This window comes from Rhagoletis pomonella, unplaced genomic scaffold, assembly GCF_013731165.1.
Source record: "Rhagoletis pomonella isolate Grant_MI unplaced genomic scaffold, Rhpom_1.0 Rhpom_scaffold_00004, whole genome shotgun sequence".
NCBI classification, from domain to species: Eukaryota; Metazoa; Arthropoda; class Insecta; order Diptera; family Tephritidae; genus Rhagoletis; species Rhagoletis pomonella.
The window spans coordinates 38,584,969-38,605,785 of NW_023458558.1; the positions used below are offsets into that span (position 1 = coordinate 38,584,969).

The window sequence follows — 20,817 nt, forward strand, 5'->3', positions numbered from 1 at the left end:
GGTAGTGAGATCCGAATTCGATAAAAAAAGTATATACTACGATGGAATTAGAGAATATAATGATCTGCCAATTGATATTAAAAACTGCAATAATACCAAAAAATTTAAAAAATTATTATACAGCTACTGTAAAGCGCTACCTATCAAGTAGTTAAAAATTTTTAGTAAATAATTTTATAGATTATTAGATAATTGAAGTCGAAGAAATTTAAAGAATCGAAACAAATATGTAAACATTAAAAATACTTTGTACCTTATTAAATTATCTAGATCTTCAAGATCGTAATAAATAAATAAATAAATAAACCACTTAACAATGTAATTATAGACAAAATAATCTTCTCTAAAGTTAAAGCAGCTTATTAAAGTGCCTTTCAATGGGATATGTACTTGTCAAACAAGCTGCTTTTAACTTTAGAGCTGACTTTAATTTGATTATAACTACGGGCCCATGATCCAACCACACTCCAATCCAATTGGTTCATGCTACGGGACAGTTTTCGGGTATCAGTAGCCTAATAGGTAAAAAAATAATTTCCTATTGAGAACAGTTGCGATTGCCAGTAACAATTAATAGTTGAGTTGTCTCAGACGCAACTTCAAAGTTGAGTAGTGAGCCTAGGGGCCACTACTAATAATAATAAACGTAATGTTGCGTTATACTAAAGCCAACCTTGCCTCTTAAGCTGTTATGCCTTTGGATAACAGATATATTTAAATAAAGTAAACCTTAACTGTTCCTATTAAATTATTGTGGCATACACATTTTCATCGATTCATTATTAAATGAAAAACAAATCAACTTCTATATAATATATGCCTAGATTCAGTCTAACAGTCATGAAACGCCGCACAATGTTACTAAAAATACATATGCGGAGCTGGGACTGTACTACCCGTCAAATTAATAAGTATGTACATATATAGTCAGAGTTCATAAAATCTACTATATCTACTTACAAACAATTTTATCAACTGGGTCGTAGTCATCGTACTCAATAAAAGCAAAGCCACGCTTTTTGCCAGTCTCTTTATCAATTACAATGTTCACATCTGTTATTTGGCCATATTGTCCGAAATGATCGCGTAGACATTGTTCATCGTGGTCGTCTTTAAGTCCACCCACAAATAGTTTCTTAACCGTAGCACCGGCATGCGGGTTATCAATATCTTGACGTGGCACTGCACGTTTCGGTTCCACAACGCGGCCATCAATCTTATGTGGACGAGCATTTTGGGCATCATCAACCATGGTTGACCTCGAATAGGTGATGAATCCAAACCCACGTGATCGCTTGGTCCTAGGATCCTTCATAACCACCACATCAACTATCTTACCCCATTTTTCAAAATGCGATTTAAGACCATCATCAGTGGTACGGTAATCTAATCCACCAATAAACAATTTTCGCAAGCATTCGGGCTCATTGATATCCTCCTATAAATAAATAAAAAAAATATATATGCACTTATTTGAATGGAAATCGATTTTCTTTCACAGATACATACACATTGGAAACAAAATGGCGGACCTGGCACAACTTCTAGAAATTACTACTACCCACCCAAGCAAATCTACTTACGTCATTATAATTTCCATTGTGGTTGGAGTTGTCTTTTTGATTAGGCATTTTAACCATTTATATATATAAATTTATTTCAAAATTTTAACAATTATCCCTTTAATTACGTAAGCGCAAAAGCACAAGTTAACCACTCGAAGTTAAAAATCCGAATGAACATCCGTTCGTCTACTTTACAATATGGCTACCCATGATTCAATAATACAAGGTTCGATAAACTGACAGTTGTCTCTCTCGCACCGCTCCCTTAGCAGTGGCACCGTGTTGCTTCTTTGCAAATTTACATGGAAACAGTGTAGCTTTGGTGTGAAATAAAAGTATAAGCTTTTGTGCAATATGTTTATTTGTATATGCATATGAAGCATATTTAACTGATGAAAACCTAAGCATTGGATGTTTACATCAATCTCATAGTAGTCTTATTTTAATTTTGACTCATTTTGCAGTTTTTGTACGGCTAAATAGCACATAAATTACGTAATTCACATAGATATATCAATATTACGTTCAACATTTCGTTTAAAATGCCAGATTTCCTGCAAATACATTAGAATTTACGAAAGGACTTTCACTACTAATTGCCTACTTTGCGTATTTTTCTACTACCATTTTCGAAACAAGGGATTGCATTCTTGCCCTTTCTCTGCCTTCGTAAATGCAACCTTTTGTAAGGGAGTGTCAAACCGCAGCTGTCAATAATTATCTAACCTTGTATTATTGAATCATGATGGCTACCAACGAAACAGCATGAAATGAATAGAGTTACCAGCTTCAAAGGGAAAAACGAAGAATGAATGGGATCGCCATAGTTCGGGGTCTGCATCTGCCAAAACTTGCACTATGACATAAAGCTGCAGCCAGAATATTACTTTTTTTTACTGTTACTCAAATTAACCAAGACGGGACCGAATTGTGCAATTTACCGTCTAAATCACTGTCTTCGAAAAATCAAAGACACAGTGAGAGAACTGTGAATGTATTAATAAAAAACTGTGAATGTATTGCTATTTTCCTAGCAAAACAACAACCAAATACACGTTTATATTGCGAGCCGATTGCTCCAAGACGACACCCGCTTACAACCGCATCTAATTTTTACTCATCATTCAAGTAATTTCAAATAACGAATAAATATTTATTATTCATTTAAGTGACTTCAACATAACAAGGTAAAATCATTGAGAGGCAGTCTGACGTTTGCCAGCAATACAATTTAAATATTCAAAATTCAAACTCATACACTATTGGTTGCGTTTATAAGATGTAGCTGTTTAGCTCATCTGCTACGAAACTGCTGGCAACTGTTGAACCCAACAATTACGTCTTAGGTCGGTGTTATGCAGACAAACTTTTGTTTGCCAAATTAAATGGCGGCTGCTTAGTTTGCTCGGAGGTGGTTATGTCGAGTTTGGCACAGGGTTGCACGTTCATTATGGTTTTCATGGCTATTGCCAACACGAAATGAGAATTTCAGATGTACATAACGCGCACAATTTAAAATTTTTGTATATGACAACACCGAATTTGCTGCAGTTTGACCAAACAAAATTAGTTTGCTGTGAGAGTCGCCAAACTCGCTCTCTCCGAGTTTGCTGCAACAACAATTGCACGCAGTTTGCCAAACAAAATTTCTGCATAACACCAACCTTAGAAACGGCTTGATGAATATGCTGCCAAATGAACAGCTGATAAATGTAAACAAATGAAATTGCAACAAATAGAGATAGTTGCGCCGATACTATTTAGAATTCAACGCTGAGCGGCCGCCGTGTTGAAAAAATCGTTCAATGTTACAATGAATTAAACAGTGTAAAATTATATAGCAAACATCTGTAAAACATATATTTAGAAACGTAGTATTGTTATTAAATATTTTAGTTACTTTGTCACGTTAGTAATATAAAATATAATAAATTTGTTTGCAACTGCCACCTAACAAAGCGGCGTTAAATTTAATATAAGCGGCGTAAGTCTTTTCGATCAGTTGTTCAGGCTAAGCCCAACACGTTGAGTTCAGGTGGCGTAAAAATTTTCGCTGGAAAAAAATTGCGGAAAGTTGCCAACTGTTGGGCTGAGCGTAACTACTCAACTGTGCCTTTCTAAGACAAACAGCCAACGGTTACCCAACAGCTACGACTTATGAACGCGCCCATTCTCATTTTTAATCTGAAACAACAACAATTGTGAACAATTTTATTTTTCTATTTTCAATTTTATACGATTTTAAATTGCTTACAAACGTCAAAAAAAAAAATCATAGCCGACGAATTGAGGGAATGAATTTACCTTGTAATATTTTTATCATGAGTTAAACCATATATCGCATTCCGTCTTCAAAAGAGGACAAATAAAAATTTGGCATTTTTGAAATTATGCGCTAAGTGGTTCGCATTTTCTGGCAACGCGTAATTTTGAGTTGTGCTCCTTTTAAAGACGGTGTGCGATAATCTATATAGATTATTTCATAGTTTTAGAAATATAAATTGATTTGTAAATGAAATTAAAGCTTACGCATTCTTATACTTTGTTATATATTTGGAGGATTCGCTAACTACCCGTCTCTACACGATAATGTTTATATCTTGAAACATATATCAGAATATATCTGTGTTCGTATGGAAATGTAGCTTATGTCGAAAGGCTGGCTTTAGTATAAATCGGCATTCGCAGCATACGATTGCGAATGACTTGCTGGCGCTGAGCCGTTGCACAACAAATTCCTTGTTATATAAAAAATAAAGGGAATGCCCCATTATACTAAAGCCAGCCTTTCGACATAAGCAACTTTTTCATACGAACACAGATATATTTATATCTAATAGGACATTTGCACGATGCGATTTTACAGGCAACAAATGTTGAATGCGAAGTTGAATGAGAAGTTGAAAGTGAAAAAGTTGCCATCTAGGGCTTTCGCACGAGTCGATTTTTCAGGCAACTTTTAGTTGAAAGCAAAAACCGCCTCGTCCGAACGGCCTTTCAACTAATTTGCTTTCAACAAAGTTGGTCGCCAGCCAACTTTGAGCTCGTTCAACTTTTTTTCCTTGCAACCCTGTGTTTATTTACATTCTGCATCAGTGTTGGGAAAGGAAATTGTTCCTTCAGTACGAAATCTATACAAAAAATGTACTTTTCGGCTATAAATTGTATACACTTTTAAATTCGCTCATATATTTTCTTAGTACATTCCCTTCAAGACCAATGATTTTATGGTATTCAAGAGAAAGTTTTATTGTTTATGTAGATACGTTTACGTATTTTACACTTTTACATATTGATTCCACGTGCACATGTACTGCATTTAACGCAAATATGTATGCACACATTTTCAGGTATACATCTTAACAAAAAGGTTATTTAAGTTATTATGAATAAATAAAAGAGACATTTTCTTTGTATTCAGTACTAAAATTTGACATTTTAATAGCATTTCAAGTGCTTAACAAAACTTTACTACAAGATTTTACCATTTATCTTAATAGTTTTAAATTTTAATTATTTTTTGTAAAAATATTATTATTATTATTATTATTATATTTTAAGAAAAGCCTTACAAATCCAAGGTTCAAACTTTGTGCAACATTAAAAAAAACCAACACACTTTCGTAAAAATTTCGAGCTTTTTAATTCGATTTCCTAGATTAATTTTGAGTGTGCGGTTTTTTAGCCCATTAAATTTTAATATAACAAAGTTTTTTAAAATTTCTTTGAAGAAGGTGTTGCTAATTTTCTCCATATAAAAAAATCGTATGGAAGAAAATGGCTGACATCGTCGACAAAAAAAATTGCCAGGTTCAACGGTAAGTCCCAGCTACTTTAAACTTGCACTTTATTGTACTAAAATTGAATGGGCTAAAAACTAAAGAATATTAATAAAGCTCGAAATTTTTACGAAAGTATGTTGGTTTTTGGATGTTTCGCAAAGATTTAATCTTGGGTTTATACAGTTTAAAGAATACATTATATTTTGTAAACAGATAATTAAAATTAAATAATAAAATAAATATTAAAATCTTGTCAATATGTGAGTGCCGTAAAGGTATTATATTTAAGAAAATCTCTTCTTATTTATTTATTTTTTACAGTCTGTTAGACTTATATTGCAACAAAGATTTAACATTCTTATAATTAGATTTTAGATTTAAAATGTAAATATTAAATATTAAATACAAATTACAAAATGCTCTACAGAAATTTTTAAATAACATTATAACTAACGAAGACTTTGTTTCTATATGGAGCTGACTTCGACATTTTGTTTTAATAAAACTTAGTATCGAAAAGTTTCTTTAAAAATTTGCCTAGGCTATATTATACTGGTTCGTTTAAGCCATTTTTCAAAACTTACAAAGGTAAATACGAACAGGCGAACAAAAGGGAATACAAAAAATTTCTTGCTGTGATTTTCAGAGCTATATATTTTTAGTATTCATTACAAAATTGTACTAAAAAGTACTGCGTAGTAGGAAAGTATATTGTAAATGAAATTGTATCAAACAAGTACAATTGTACCAAAAATTCCAACACTGTTCTGTATACATACTTTTTTTCTTTTTCACTTTTTTACTCTTATTTTATCTTTCAGCTTCGCTAAAAGCACTTCTACCAATGCTTGGCTTACCAAATTTACGCAAAACATATGTTCGAAAGTGCTAAATGTTGCATTTTAAATGCAGCAAAAACGCTGCATAATAATATGAAACAAAATCAGCTGTAAAGGAAAGCCAGCCCTAAGAAAACAACAACAAACCAATAAACAAACTGTCATCGAAATGAGATTAAAATTGAGATGGTCTTGTAAACAGCTACAATTTCACATTGAAATCGAGTGTCGAAATTGCGCAATTTCGGGCGCTTGGATACAGACCTTAACAAATAAATAATATTTAATAGAAATCTTTCTCGTGTCACCATCAAGTTATATACATTTAGTTCAGTTTGTCAAACTGTGTACACGGCAACACTGATGAATTTTGAATACATACACATTCCACCATTTTATTTCATTTCAAGTCACTGTTCGTCTTTCCATAGTTCGATTTTGTGAGCAGCCATTTCTTTGTCAGGAATAAATAAAAAATTACAATTTAGTTCAGCAAAATGATTAAAGCGGCAGAAAATCTGTATCAAGTGGGTATGAAGCCAGAGGTATGTGAATTTCGGAGTTCCTAGAAATTGTGCAAGACTGTATTGTGTTCAAAAATAATTGGAAGTATGTACGCACGTATAAGTACATAGCTTCAATTTATTTTACATATATATGTATATATAGATTTTTATATATTTTACATATGTATATAATTGTGAAAATTTTGTAAGCATTTTTTTTATCGGAATATTCAGGATCATCAGAATGGCGGTGAGGTTGTTGAAGTTGACCACCTTCGAAAAATGTTTATTGGTGGCTTGTCGGCAGTAACGACCGAGGAATCTCTTCGCGCTTTCTACAAGCAATGGGGCGAAGTAGTCGATGCAATTGTTATGCGTGATCCAGCAACCAAACGTTCCAGAGGATTTGGATTTATCACATATTCGGACACATATATGGTAGACCGGGCGCAAGCTGCGCGTCCACATGTTATTGACGGCAAGTACGTATTAATTCCATAGCATTCAATATACATACACACAGTGAGTGCCCGTTAAAATAGTCATGGTTTCCACAATGTGTGCAATATTTTTATGTAAATTTTTGGGGAAACTTTCTAATATGGCCATTGTTTAAAGAGGTGGTGGGCGGAAGGGAAGGGGGCGTGGCACCTAAAAAATGGCCCTTACAAAATGGCGCCACGGTCCCTCCCCCTTCGCCCACCGTCCCTTTAACCAACGGCCATAATTGAAAGGCAACCCAAATTTTTAACATTAAGGGCCGGTTACTCATTGTCTCGGTTAACACAAAACCTCGTTATCAACGTCTTCGGCTCGGTACATACAACAGCATTTTAAAATCACATAAAATTGAGAATAAAAAAATGAAATTGTTCGCAATTGTTGTTGCTTGAGATTGAAAATGGGAATGTGTGTGTGAGTTTGAGTTTTGGATTTTCCCAGCACACAATTAGGTTTGATATACATTTGAGAATGATTTGAAATCAAAGTCTTTAGCAAATGTCAAACGTTTGAAAATGATTTGATATTGATTTGAAAATTACAGCTTTCTCAATAAAAAGGGGAGTTTGATCTCCATTTGATAATATGGTTAACTCTCAAATCAATTTCAAAGGTTATTTATCAAATGTACTTCAAATGTGGAAATAAAATTTATAATTGGAAATGTGTATTTTATTTTTCATTTATTTTTTCTTCGCGATGTACATATGTATGTACATAACAAAAGAAACAATTGAAATAAAATAATTTATAATAAATTCGTCTTGAAGGGCTGCAGCTTTTTCAATCCGCGCAAACATCAAATCCACTATTTGTGGGCTTTCTCTTTGACATTTTTTCTATTCATTGCTTTTTTTTCAATTGATCTTAATTTAATGATTTAACTGCGCATTTTTATAACGTTTGATACTTGACATCTTTCTTCCAATCAACCTCAAATGAATTTCAAAAGTAAAATTTAAACCTCGTTTTCAATTTGAGAACCATTTGAGAAAAACATTTATTATTATTTATTTTATTTTTTTATTTAAATTTAAATTATATTAGGTTTGTTCCACAAGCTACTTGTAGAAAAACTCGAGCAAAGTTCATATTGTCGGCGTATATCAAACAAACTCTAAAGGGCCATTCACTTACAACTTTCCTCGCTTTGCTTGACAGTTCAAACTTTGACAAGAAAGCGTGAAACGCAGAAGGTATGCTACAATAAACGCTTTGACAGCTTTTGTATTCTCCTTTTCCTCCATATATTTTCTCTGTAAAATAGATAACAATATAATAATATGCATTACTAATAGCAATAAAAATTCCTATTTACCCTATTTTTGTCATTAAATGCATATGCAAGCGCACGAGAAAAGATATATGTAGAGAGCTGATTGCCAAAGCGGGCAAAAGTTGAGAGTTGCCCAAGATTTTGCTTCGTTTTGTTTTGCTTTGCTTCAAACCTTTTTCATATGAGCCTACATCGATCTTATATGTCAAAGCAAAGAACTATCAAGCAAAGCGAAGAAAGATGTATGTGAATCAGCCTTAAAACTTACTTGTGGAACGCGTATGTGTAACTCGAAGTGACTTCGAGTAGCTCGTGGAACAAACCTATTGTTGGCAAACGTCAAACTGCCTCTCAATGGTTTTACCTTGTTATGTTTTTATCATGGGCCATTCACTATTCCTTGAAAGCACCAAGTAAATGCAGGCGACATGTAAACACAAAACAGCTGATATGCACTTAGACACTTTATCCATTATTACCCGGATAAAAATTCCGGGCTATTTCGGACAGGAAGAAGAAGCCACTTACGATTAAATACGTACCAATTTTCGCTCTATTAAACATTTTGTTGAGTACTGGGCTGTATAGTGGGTCGACTATCGATAGCAATCGAACTTCAGTTGCGTTGCTGGTTGCCAAAACTATGTTACAGATATTTATTTATTTATTTATTTTTTACAGTCTGTTAGACTTATATTGCAACAAAGATTTAACATTCTTATAGTGCATTTACATGGTATGAATCTGTTCATAAGCCGTATGAATTTTCCTATAAAAGAAGCACCAACTCTATGAAGAAATGAATGAAAGCGATATATATTTAACAATTTTGACTTGTATACCAGACAATATTTTTTTTGTAAACAGCAAATAAAACAATTTTATTTTGTGCTAGCTTCGAAGCTAGAAGCTTATTTTTTTGTTAAATGTGCTTTAAAAAGGACCTACTGCTAATAAAGCCTTGTGGATTGCTATTTTTCCATATTTGTAATGTTTCCATTTAAACATCTTTGTGGAAAAACAGTTTTTTGTTCAGAATTGCTTGTTTACGAAACGTTTGGCATAAGTTGAAATCATAGGGATGCCGTTTTCTTCCGTTTCTCAGTGGATTTTATACTTGAAAAGGCACCAAAATATGTATGCAATACTTCTACATATCTTCGTTTAAAGCACAAAACCGCGCATCAAGGAAATGCAAAACCTCGTATGGGAGGTTGCCTAAATTTTATAGGAGAGAGTGAAACTGGTCCCAATTAAAAACGGTTCTCTCTTTTAAACTTAACAATCTTCTCTCCTTATGTCTAAGTCGATATTTTATTATATCGATATTTTATTATAAATGGCTAAGGGCTTGATGTCAGGAGCTTCCGATGACCAAATATCTTTTTTGGCACAAATTTCAGTTCCGAGGTTTTGCAGAACCACGATACGCGCTTTTGTACTTTAAACGACGAATATGTATATCGCTTGAACAATATGTTAGTGTTTGGCCTAGCTTCTCCTCCGATATGCGGCGTGCGTGATTTTGTCACACAAAGTAAAGGACAGTTTTACGCCGACTCCGAACGGCAATTGTATTTTAATGAGAAGTTGTTTCCATGACAGAATACACTCGGAGGTTTACTATTACCAACAGAGGGGCAATCACTATTAGAAAAACTGGGCTTGAACTCAGGCTCTGCGTAATGCTCTACAGCAGCCGCCACTACTTTTACATATATTGCTGGTATATTCAAAATACTATCCCGAACTTCGGAGTGTATATATGTAATATAAAAAAGAATGAGAGGTACCATATGAAAATGTACCCAAAATTCTGGAGCAAATGAAAAAATGCTCATTGAAAATAGTTCACATGTATAATAGATATAACTTAATAGGTTACAGCGCTAAACAAAAGGAAAAGTTCGAAAAAATAGCAATGCGGTTTGAAGGAAACATGAAGCCATAAAATGCTTGTTTGTTTCGTTAATACTCTAAACTTTGTAAGATATGGCACTCTATTATTTGCAGTAGTTTGCAAATATTCACTAATGGTTCTAAAATCGCAAACATTTTCGTGGGATGTTTTTGTTTGATTTCGAATTGAAAATACATTACGATCATATTGTACCGAAATAAGTGCGGTATCCCTGCATTTTTGTAAAAGCCAGAAAGAAGCATAAACTGTATGAAAAAATGAAAGGGAGAAGTATACATGCCTTCTATAATTTTGACTTATATGTATATTTGGCAAGGCTTTGTTTAAACAACAAAAAATACAAATTTTCATTTCTTTGCCAGCTTTGAAAATATAGGCTTATTGTTACTTAAACGTGATATAAAGCTCATTAAAATGTTCTGTAATGTCTTGTTGTAAGTTTGTTATCATAGTTCTTCGTATTTTTATTGTCCACTAAACGTGAGTGGCTTCAATTTAAAAGGTTCTAGGACAAAGAATTTCTTTGTTTTGAATTTGTTTGTTTATTGTTTTTAATTTTTAAATTCATACTTTTGACATGTATGTGAATGGCGGAGTTGCCACTTTCCTCCCTTTCGGTGGGTTTTTATATTAAAAAGGCATCAAAATGGGAAAAACCCCCCTTTGGTATCTCTGCATCTGTTAAACTTTTTATGGGAAGATGTATGAAAATTCAACTTGCTATAATTTCATATGCTTAACAGTATCACAACAGTATGTTTACAGTATCTCCCCATAACTTTTCATATGAAAAAATTTATTATATGCATCCCACTCGATATCATTGAATTCCTCATTAGAACATGTAGTCCCTCTATTTTAGCGTATCAACAGTTCATATGGCTTCATACCATGTAAATGCGCCATTATAATTAGATTTTAGATTTAAAATGTAAATATTAAATATTAAATACAAAATACAAAATGCTCTACAGAAAATTTTAAATAACATTATTTCTTTATCACTGCAATTATTTTATGTCAATATAAACGCATGCAATTTCCTGGAAGTTATGTAGACGGTTGGAAAGGCCGAGTTTCCAATCCGCGCTATTCTTTTTGGGTTACTCTATTTATTGATATCTCCTGGGTGGTCAGAAAGGCCGAGTTTCCGATCCACCCAGTCGCGCTTTCGTGACGGTTGACGGTTGGAAAGGCCTAGTTTCCAATCCGCTCGTTTATTGTTTATTATCTAAGGGTCTAGGTAGTCGGAAAGGCCGAGTTTCCGATCCGCCTAGTCTCGATATCTTGGTGGTTGGAAAGGCCTAGTTTCCAATCCACGCTATTGTTGATACATCACTATCTTGTAGGCTGCGTTCTACAATAGTCAAATAGCAGCCGCTTGAAAAGAGTGATAGTATCACAATTTTTTATAGCCTCTGGTAATTCATTGAAGCACTTTAAGCCTTTATAGAAAATATTTTTTTTGTCCACTTCTGTTCTATACTTCGGGAGTCTGAAGCTGTTATTCTCTCTCAACAAATATGTATGCGTCTCATTTATATATCGGAGATTATCGCTAAGATAATCCGGCAGGTTGCCCTTCTTAATATTGTACACAAATTTCATAGCGTGGTAAAAAACTTGTTGCTTCACGCTTAACCAATTCAAGGTTTCAAGCATACATCTTGTTGGTGTGTCATACGGTTTGTTGAGGATGAATCTCATCGCTCGGTTTTGCATTTTTTGCAGCTTATCTACATGGGAGTCCCCCGCTAGGAAGAAAATCGTGGGGCAGTATATAAAGTGCGGTTCTACTATTGACCTGTACACCAACGTTTTATATCTTCTTCCCAAGTACTTACACGATCTCTTTATAAGGCCAATTTTTTTAGCAATCTTGTTGACTGTATACTCAACGTGCTCATCAAACTTTAGTTTGTTGTCTATGTATATTCCTAGGTACTTGACAATTTTCACCTCTTCGATATTTTCATCTTTGATTTTTAATTCACGGCTTATGGAGTCAGCATTTGCCGCTCTGGAAAATACCATAAAGTTAGTCTTTTTCACATTCAGTTTGAGTTTATTTGAACACAGCCATTGCTACAAAGAATTAAGATCTTCTTGCATTTTGACAATCGCATTTGGTAGTTCCCTATCACTGATCGTTAACAAGGCATCATCCGCAAAGAGTTTTATTTTACAATGTTTGAGAGAACTTTTAATACCGTTTATATATATATTAAAGAGTAGGGGTGCCAAAACTGAGCCCTGTGGTAATCCGATGTCTACGGCTATCTTACTAGACATCTTTGAATTAACTATTGTTTGTTGCCTACGATTACATAGAAAGCTTCTAAACCAGTCAAGCTCAGTGTTTTTTATACCAATGTATTTTAGTTTATCCAACATTCGGACCCTATCAACGGTTTCAAATGCTCTTTTAAGATCAATAAACACTGCCACTACATTAAGGTGTCTGTTCAGATCTTCTTTCCATTGAGAAAGCACCAGATTCAGCGCAGTCTCACAGGAATGTTTAGCTCTGAATCCAGATTGTTCTTTTATGAGTATTTTATTGGATTCCACATAGTACTGTAGCTGGTTTTTCACAACGGTTTCTAGCATTTTTTCCAAGCTAGGGAGAGTATTGATGGGCCTAAGCTCCTCAGCTTTAACCGTTTTTCTAACTTTCTTGACGGGCACTATTGATGAAATTTTCCATTCTTCCGGTACTGATCCTGTCTGGAGACTCTTATTTATAAGTAGGGCATAGAAATATCCCATATAATCAGCAGAGTCCTTAATAACACCTTCAGAAAGTAGGTTGTTTCCCCCAATTTTCCGCTTAAATTTTTTGGCAATTTGAAGAATGTCTTCCGTTGAGACCTCTTCAAATTTTAGCGTACTTGTGGGAGCTCGTTGCTCGAAAAACTCATAGTTTACACACTCTATATTGGTATGTATTTCCAAAATGCTGTCCACGAAAAAATTATTTAGGTTTTCCGCAATTTCAAAGCTGTCTACGCAGTTGGTGTTATTTATTATCACTTCCCAATATTTTCTTTGACCTCCGTGTTATTGACTACCTCCTTTAAGTATTTCCACATGAGTCGGCTGTCACCCTTATTTATTTCCACCTTATGCTCTAAGTATTTAATTTTTTTACACCTTACCATTTTCTTATATCTGCTTCTCACTAAATTATATTCACCCCAGTACCCGTTATTTGCATAACGAAAAACAAACTAATAGGGCCCCCAAACGACGATGCAAACCACTCGACGATGCAAACCACTCGATGCACGGGCCTAAATTTTCAGGCCCGGCCCGGCACGAGTGCAAAATCATCTTTCAAAGACACCCACGAGCTCGGGACACGTCCCAGTCCGGAAATAAATAGCCAACTTTTATTGTATGTATACATATGTACATATTTTTAATTTTGTGTTTATGTATGTACAGTGCCGAACAGAAGTATTGGCACAGTGAATTTTTCGCAATATATGCAAAGTTCTTTATTCTAATTTCGCTAGAAAATCGCATTGATTTTTGGTAATTTTTTTTCACGCAAGTTCTTCCATACAAAGTAATTCGACAATTATTTTTTGTATGGAGAAAATGAGCAACACCTTCCACTAAAAAATTGCCAAAAATCAACGCGATTTTCTAGCGACTTCAAACTTGCACTTTGTTTACTAAATTTGAATGGGCAATAAAACTGCATACTTAGATTTTTCTAAAAAATCTGAATAAAAAGTTGCAAATTAGTGTGCAAATTTAATGAATTTTCCTGAGTTTTGCACAAAGTTTAGAGATTTTATTATTATGTTTTCTGGTGTAGAATGAACATTTTTATAAAAAATTATCGAAAATAAAGCCCTGTATGCAGCTCTCAAGAAAAGCAAAAACTCCATATAAAATGACGTACAAGAAATGGCTAAGAAATTTTCTTGAGTCAAATTTCCTTAAGGCAGTACGCAGTTCTTAAGAAATTTACTACGCTTTCTACTACCGTTTTATAAAGTTTTTTGTGAAAAAAGAGCACAAGGCAACCCAGGTTTGCAACAGAAATATATGCCCGTTCCATTATTTCTTGAGGAAAGAGTGAGGCAACAGGCTGTGAAGTATCAAAAATGTCAAAATTCCTTGAACACACACACGAAATAATGGCAATTTTTTCTTGATAGTTTTCTTGAGAGCTGCATACAGGGCTTAAACTAGAATAAACTTTGTATATATTGCGAAAAATTCACTGTGCCAATACTTCTGTTCGGCACTGTATGTATATTTACTTATCCGAATCAATTTTTTACATCAAAGATTTTATAATGGCTGCATTTCTTTATTCATTCTGAACGCTTGGAATAAACTTTTTTGTTTACTTATTCTTTAGAACGTTACTGATGATATGTTAACGTATATTTCAAACGCATTCTGTTTATTCCGGCTGTGAAATGGGATTATCCGGAATGTATAAAGAAACGCAGCAAATATATTTTCTGGGAAGTAAAAAAAGTGGAAGGTATTTTATGTACAGATATGTAAACAAAACTACTAAGTATCTTATTTTTTCTATCGGTTTCCAAATATTTCTTTTCTTGCTTTTCTCTTCTCAAAAGAGTTTTAAATATATACTATTGTTTTTTTGTATAAAAACAAAAGCTTATCTAAATTTGTAGTATTAGCAACGAGCTTTTTCGTGCTTATTCGTGCTTTTATGAAATTTTACTGAACGCCCATGCACGCACTAGCTCGACAGAAAATATTCCGGCACGTACCCGCGGGCTTACTTAGAACCACTCAGATAAAGCTTGTACCGGTACAAGAACCGGTTCATGAATATTCCTGAACCGTGGTTCGGTTCGGTTCAAATGGTTAAATTTTAGTATGCTAGAGGATACAAGTATTGCAAAAATATAACAGACCAATAAAAATATAAGGCTTTTTTACTGAGATCAAATGCAAATATCCACATGTATTGTGGTGGAAAAATAAATAGAGACCCGACATTTTACCAAGTTTTGGCTATTTTAATTTTGTTTGTCTCTTTAATGTTTGTATTTTTTTTTAACATACAAATCCAAGTTTCAAATTTTGTAAAAAAGTTATGAAAATTCTGCAAAGTTTTTCATCTAGATTGCAAAATTTTTAATGAACGTTTCTATGAAAAATTTTAAAGTTTTAACTTGATTTTTGACACGGATACAATGTGGGATTTTTTTTTTGTATAGAAGAAAATACGCGATATCCTAAACAAAAAAATTATTTAAAATCAACGCGATGAAGGCGAAATTAGAAAAATTTTAATAGACTGGTTTAAGTCGTGAGCCTAGTAGAGTAGACAAACTCAGCATACCTGGGATATTTAATTGATACTTTGAATCGTGGCCAATTGTTGAAACCCCCATTTTCGGTCGGTTGGAGCTTACGCTAGGCCTTAACTTCACATTTACAAGTGTACGTGTGGTCAAAATAATAGGAGTGCGACATTTGACAATGTTTCTTTTGTTGATTTAATGTTAATTAATTTTTTATAAAAGTATAGCTCGTTCTATAAAAACAACAATTTAAATCCAAATCTAAATGTTTGTACCTAAAGTAGAAAAAATCTATAGATTTCAACAAAATGGCATCAAAGCATCAATTTTTTTTTAATCAGAACTAAAAAATCCGAGTATGCAGTTTTATAGCTTAATTATCTTAAATATGACTTGATTTTTTTTTGCTGGTGAAATCACAACTCACGGAGTTGCTATGAGACAAAAAAATGTTTGCAGTTTTACCATAAGAGATGCATTTTCAGACAAAAGTACGTATTACAAAACTTGAAAAATGCTACAGTGGATTTTAATTTTGAACCGAACCGAATCATTTTTTGGAGTGGTTTTCGGTTGCGTTTTAGCACTTCAAAACAAAAAAAACGGTTCGGTTCAAAGATCGAAAAAGGCCCCGGTTCGGTTTAAAAACCAGTTCGGTTCAAAACCGGTTTGCAGCCCTGTTAAAACGCAAAAAAAAAGAATATAAAAAAATATGTTTTTTTTTTACCCTCTTAACCATGTTTTACAGCACGATCTGGACACCAAAATCACGCGACACAAATTATTTTACAAAAACACAAGCCTGAGCAAAATATCAAAACTATTTTGATTTTTTATTTATTTATTTATTTATTTATTTATTTCAGTCTTGGAATACAGAATATTCTTACAGACTACTCAGCTAACACTAATTAAGTGCTACTAAAACTTAAAAATTAAGATAAATTTTAAATACATTAAGTTCACAAGAGCTAAGATTAAATACATCGCTAGTGGTATAGCGCAGAGAAAAATGTTCGCAGATGAGTAACCAAGGCAGGGCCTGATTGTGAGAAATCAATGTCCAAAGCATTGAAGACTAGGTTAAGTTCAGCACACGTTCTAGAGATCGGAGCGTTGGCACCATAACTGCTTCTAGAGAAACCTATTTTAAAGAAATCCCAATGGCGGAGGATTCTAGAGGGAATATTAAATGCAATCTTTTCTAGAAGAGAAGGGCAGTCAATTGAGCCAGTTATGATGTTAACGACAAACGTGCACGCTAAAATGGATCTTCTGTTATCCAGTGTTGTAAGGTTGATTAGTTGGCAGCGAGAATAGTATGAAGGAAGTGGCAAAGAAAAAATTTAATGAACGGAGAGCAAATTTTATAAAAACTTTTTGAACACGTTCTAATCGTTTAGCTAGAATTTTAGTGTAAGGCCTCCAAATAAACGTTGCATACTCCAGTCTTGACCTGACAAGTGCACAAAACAGAGTTTTAAGAGTGTAAGGGTTCGTAAACGCCTGACAGTTTCGGCGGATAAAAGCTAACATCGAGTATGAGCGCGAAAGGATGTAATCGACATGACTATTGAATGCGAGTTTGGAGTCAAAGACAACACCAAGGTCCTTCATTTGGGTCACAGATTGCAAAACAGAGCCAGAGATAGAATATGATGTATGCAAAGTATTGAGATGTCTACTGTAAGATACATGAAAGCATTTGCCGATATTTAGCGTCAACTGATTTTTGCAGCACCATTCATGAACTCTGTTCAGGTCCGATTGCAGGTTGGCTGAGTCATAAAGGTTTTTGATAGTTGCAAATATTTTAAGGTCATCAGCATAAAGTAGGTAATTAGCAAATTTGAAACATGAACTGATATCGTTGATGAAAAGCACAAAAAATAGGGGACCGAGAATGCTGCCTTGAGGGACACCCGAGGACGCGATGAACGGTTTTGAGGTTGCATTATCGACTACTACAAAGCAGCGCCTATCAGTTAAGTAGGATTTAACCCAAGACAAAAATGTCGAATGAAATCCAAAAGAGATCAGTTTCAGCAGAAGTAAACGATGTGATACTTTGTCGAAAGCTTTCGAGAAGTCAGTGTAGATGGTATCCACCTGAGCTTTGTTTTCAAAAGCAGATAAGCAGTAATCACTGAAAATAGCCAAGTTTGTGACTGTTGAGCGGTTAGCGACGAACCCATGCTGATTAGTAGAAATTAGGTTTTTAACAGCAAAAGACAGTTTACAGCTTACAACAATCTCAAATAATTTGGAGACTGAAGATAGCTTTGATATCGGTCTGTAGTTGCGGACATCATTTTTGTTCCCACTTTTAAAGATAGGGGTTACAGACGTTTGTTTCCAGTCGTCCACAAATATGCCCGAGGCCAGAGAGTGATTGAAGATTGCAGTAAGAGGCTCAGCTAAACATAGACAGTTTTTCAACAGAAAAGCCGAGAAACCCTCTACATCGCCTTGTGAAGATGGCTTAAGATCACCAATTCCTTTGATAACGTCCTCGGTTGAAATGGTTAGCGAACCAAAATTCAGCGAAGAGTCACTAGAAGAGCTAGAGCCCGTTATATTCGAGTCCATGTCATTGACAAAGTTAGCGCAAAAAAACTCAGCGAATAGGTTTGTCGAGTCAGAGGCTGAATTTGCGGAGCGACCATTGTAGAAAACATTTGTTGGAATTGATGAGCAAGATTTTCGGGAATCAATGAAACGCCAGAAAGATTTGGGATTCGAGATAATATTAGCTTCAAAGTTTAAAATATAATTTCGGTATAAAAATTTGTTCAAACAATTAAATTCTTTTAGAAAGTACCGGAACTTAAGAAGATGCGCGGAGTCGTTTGAGGATTTATACAATTTGCTAAATTTGTTTTTTAAATTTTTTAGATGCTTTAAACGCTTCGTGTACCACGGTAGTTTGTACACCTTCTTCTTAAGAATAGGGATGTACTGTAGGCATAGCTCATAGAGGGTGGTCTTAAAAATACGGTAACAAGAGGTTACATCACTGCCACGGAAAGTATAACTCCAATCTATATCTGATAGGGCATCATTTAAGGAAGAAAAATCACACGATTTATAGTTAAAATTAATACTGCGATCTTCCGGCACTGAATCAAAGTTATAAAACTCCAGCTCAAGAACGAGAGGCACATGATGCATTATAGCCGGAGAGATGGGAGACATACATTCCGATAACGTGAAGTTTACATTGTCACTGATAAAAGCAAGATCCAATAGTCTATTTAGTTGGTTATAAATACAGTTAACTTGCTGTAATCCAATACTTGAAAAGCTATCAACGATATAAATTTCTGTTGGAGAGCTCACGTTTGCAGCTATAAGAGCAGCAGAATCTCCACTTGGAGTCCAGTTCAGCCGGCTAAAGTTGAAATCACCAAGAACACAAATGTGATTATTACCAACGACATCAGACGCCAATGATACGATGTTATCAGCATGTGCAACGTAAAGGCTTTCAGAGCTATTCGGCGGGATGTATGACGCACATATGTAAAGGATATCGCCGGAGGAGCTGTGAATACAGACGCAAAGCTGATCAAGGAGCGAGTCAGAATTGGTGAGCGTTACTTGTGAAGCTTTGAATCTCCGTTGAGCCGCTATGAGAACACCACCGCCTCTAGAACATCCCGTCTTCTCAGCATCACGGTCTTTGCGAAAAATGTCGAAAAGGTCAGAATCAAAGATTTCGCAATCAAAAAAGCTGTCGTTAAGCCATGATTCCACAAAAACGTATACGTCATATTCCAAATGAGCAGTTAACATGCGAACCTTTGCACATTTAGTTCGAATACCAGATATATTTTGGTAGTAGATTTTCAGATTATTATCATTGCAGCTGCGATTTGGGCTAGTGGTTCGCTTCCGAGTTGTCCAGTTTTTGAAAAAAGCGGAACGGTCTTACTTTTATGTTAGTCGGCCAGACCGCTGGATTCGCAATTTGGTTGTAGAATGCTGGTGAAACGCCAAATTTAAAGTTAAGGCTACGCAAACTATCGACAGAAGCACCCTTTTTAACCAGCTTGTAGCAAGCCAGGTGTTGACTGTCAACGCCTGACTGATTAGCAACATATGAAATTATTTTATCTTCAGTCACGGATGGTTTGAACGAAGAGATGTGTAACCACTTCTTTTTAATTACAACGTCGAGGTCGCAGTTAGTATTACTGCCCACAACAATATTTTTATATCTATTTGATTTCTTGTTGCGTACCGTTTTCCACTCATACTTTTCAGAACCATCCGTAGAATGCTGTGTAACAGCGTTTGAAGGCAGCGGCGATGTGAGCAAACCAGACGTAGGAACAGGATCGCATGAATTTGAAAACACAGCATCACCAGCATTAGGCAACGAAGCATTAACTGAAACATTACGGGCTACAGGCAAGCAACGAGTTTCAGTATTATTGAGCATAGCATTAGAATTAGCATCACTGGCAGTAGGCAAAAATTGAATAGGCAAAGTAGGAACCGTAGAAAACTGTGTGACAGCGTTTGAAGGCAGCGGCGATATGAGCGAACCAGACGTAGCAGCAGGATCGCATGAATTTAAAAACCCAACATCAGCAGCAATAGGCAAAGAAGCATTCACTGACACATTGCGGGCCACAGGCAAGCAATGAGTTTTATTGTTATTGTGCTTTGCACCACTAGCAGCATCACCAACAGCAGGCAAAGCATTCACTGATGCGCTATTGTTATTGTTGATATGCTTAGCACCACTAACTGACTGCGAAGATGATGTTAAAGAGGATGGTGAAGAGCCGGTAAAAGTCATTTCAGTAATAGCGGTATAATTGCCATCATCAGGCGCAACAAAAGTATTCTGAACAGCAGGCGGGCGGCTATTCGACTTCTTTTTAGAAGCATTTACATTGTAGTTTGTTGTTTAGCAACAGCCACTTTTAGGATATTAATTTCACTTAGCACTTTCGCAATGTTGTTGTTGTTGTCAGTGAAAATTTGTTTGCTTATGGATTCAAATTGATTTTTGACTACGTTGAGTTGCTCGTGTAAAGATTTGAATTTTGTCTCAAAGTCACTTTTAATGGACTCCAACCCATGTTTATGTGTCGACGATATTAGGTCAAGAGT

The 20,817-nt window shown here is 34.8% G+C and overlaps 2 protein-coding genes across 3 annotated transcripts in view; one reads left to right on the forward strand and one right to left on the reverse strand.

Annotated features, from left to right (window-relative positions):
• The window catches only part of LOC118737558 (heterogeneous nuclear ribonucleoprotein A1), a 10,524-nt gene extending 8,768 nt beyond the window's left edge, over positions 1-1,756 (reverse strand). For both annotated transcript variants that reach the window (XM_036468137.1, XM_036468136.1), the window contains exons 1-2: positions 1,584-1,756; positions 961-1,438 (exon numbers count right to left, since the gene is read on the reverse strand). In XM_036468137.1, the coding sequence (XP_036324030.1) occupies positions 961-1,438; positions 1,584-1,640 (535 nt within the window). In that variant the 5' untranslated portion in view covers positions 1,641-1,756. The remainder of the gene's footprint in view (positions 1-960; positions 1,439-1,583) is intronic.
• Positions 1,757-6,585: 4,829 nt separating this feature from the next.
• Positions 6,586-7,208, forward strand: LOC118737560 (ribonucleoprotein RB97D-like). Its single transcript, XM_036468139.1, has 2 exons — positions 6,586-6,731; positions 6,927-7,208. The coding sequence occupies exons 1-2, from the start codon at positions 6,684-6,686 to the stop codon at positions 7,191-7,193; spliced, it is 315 nt and encodes a 104-aa protein (XP_036324032.1). The 5' UTR covers positions 6,586-6,683; the 3' UTR covers positions 7,194-7,208.
• Positions 7,209-20,817: the final 13,609 nt, after the last annotated feature.

What these genes read in the sequence shown, in the direction of transcription:
- LOC118737560 (XM_036468139.1), top strand. Translation starts at nt 6,684, where the DNA reads ATGATTAAAGCGGCAGAAAATCTGTATCAAGTGGGTATGAAGCCAGAG. An exon ending in AAGTGGGTATGAAGCCAGAG is followed by an intron (nt 6,732 to 6,926) that starts GTATGTGAATTT and finishes CGGAATATTCAG; the next exon opens with GATCATCAGAATGGCGGTGA.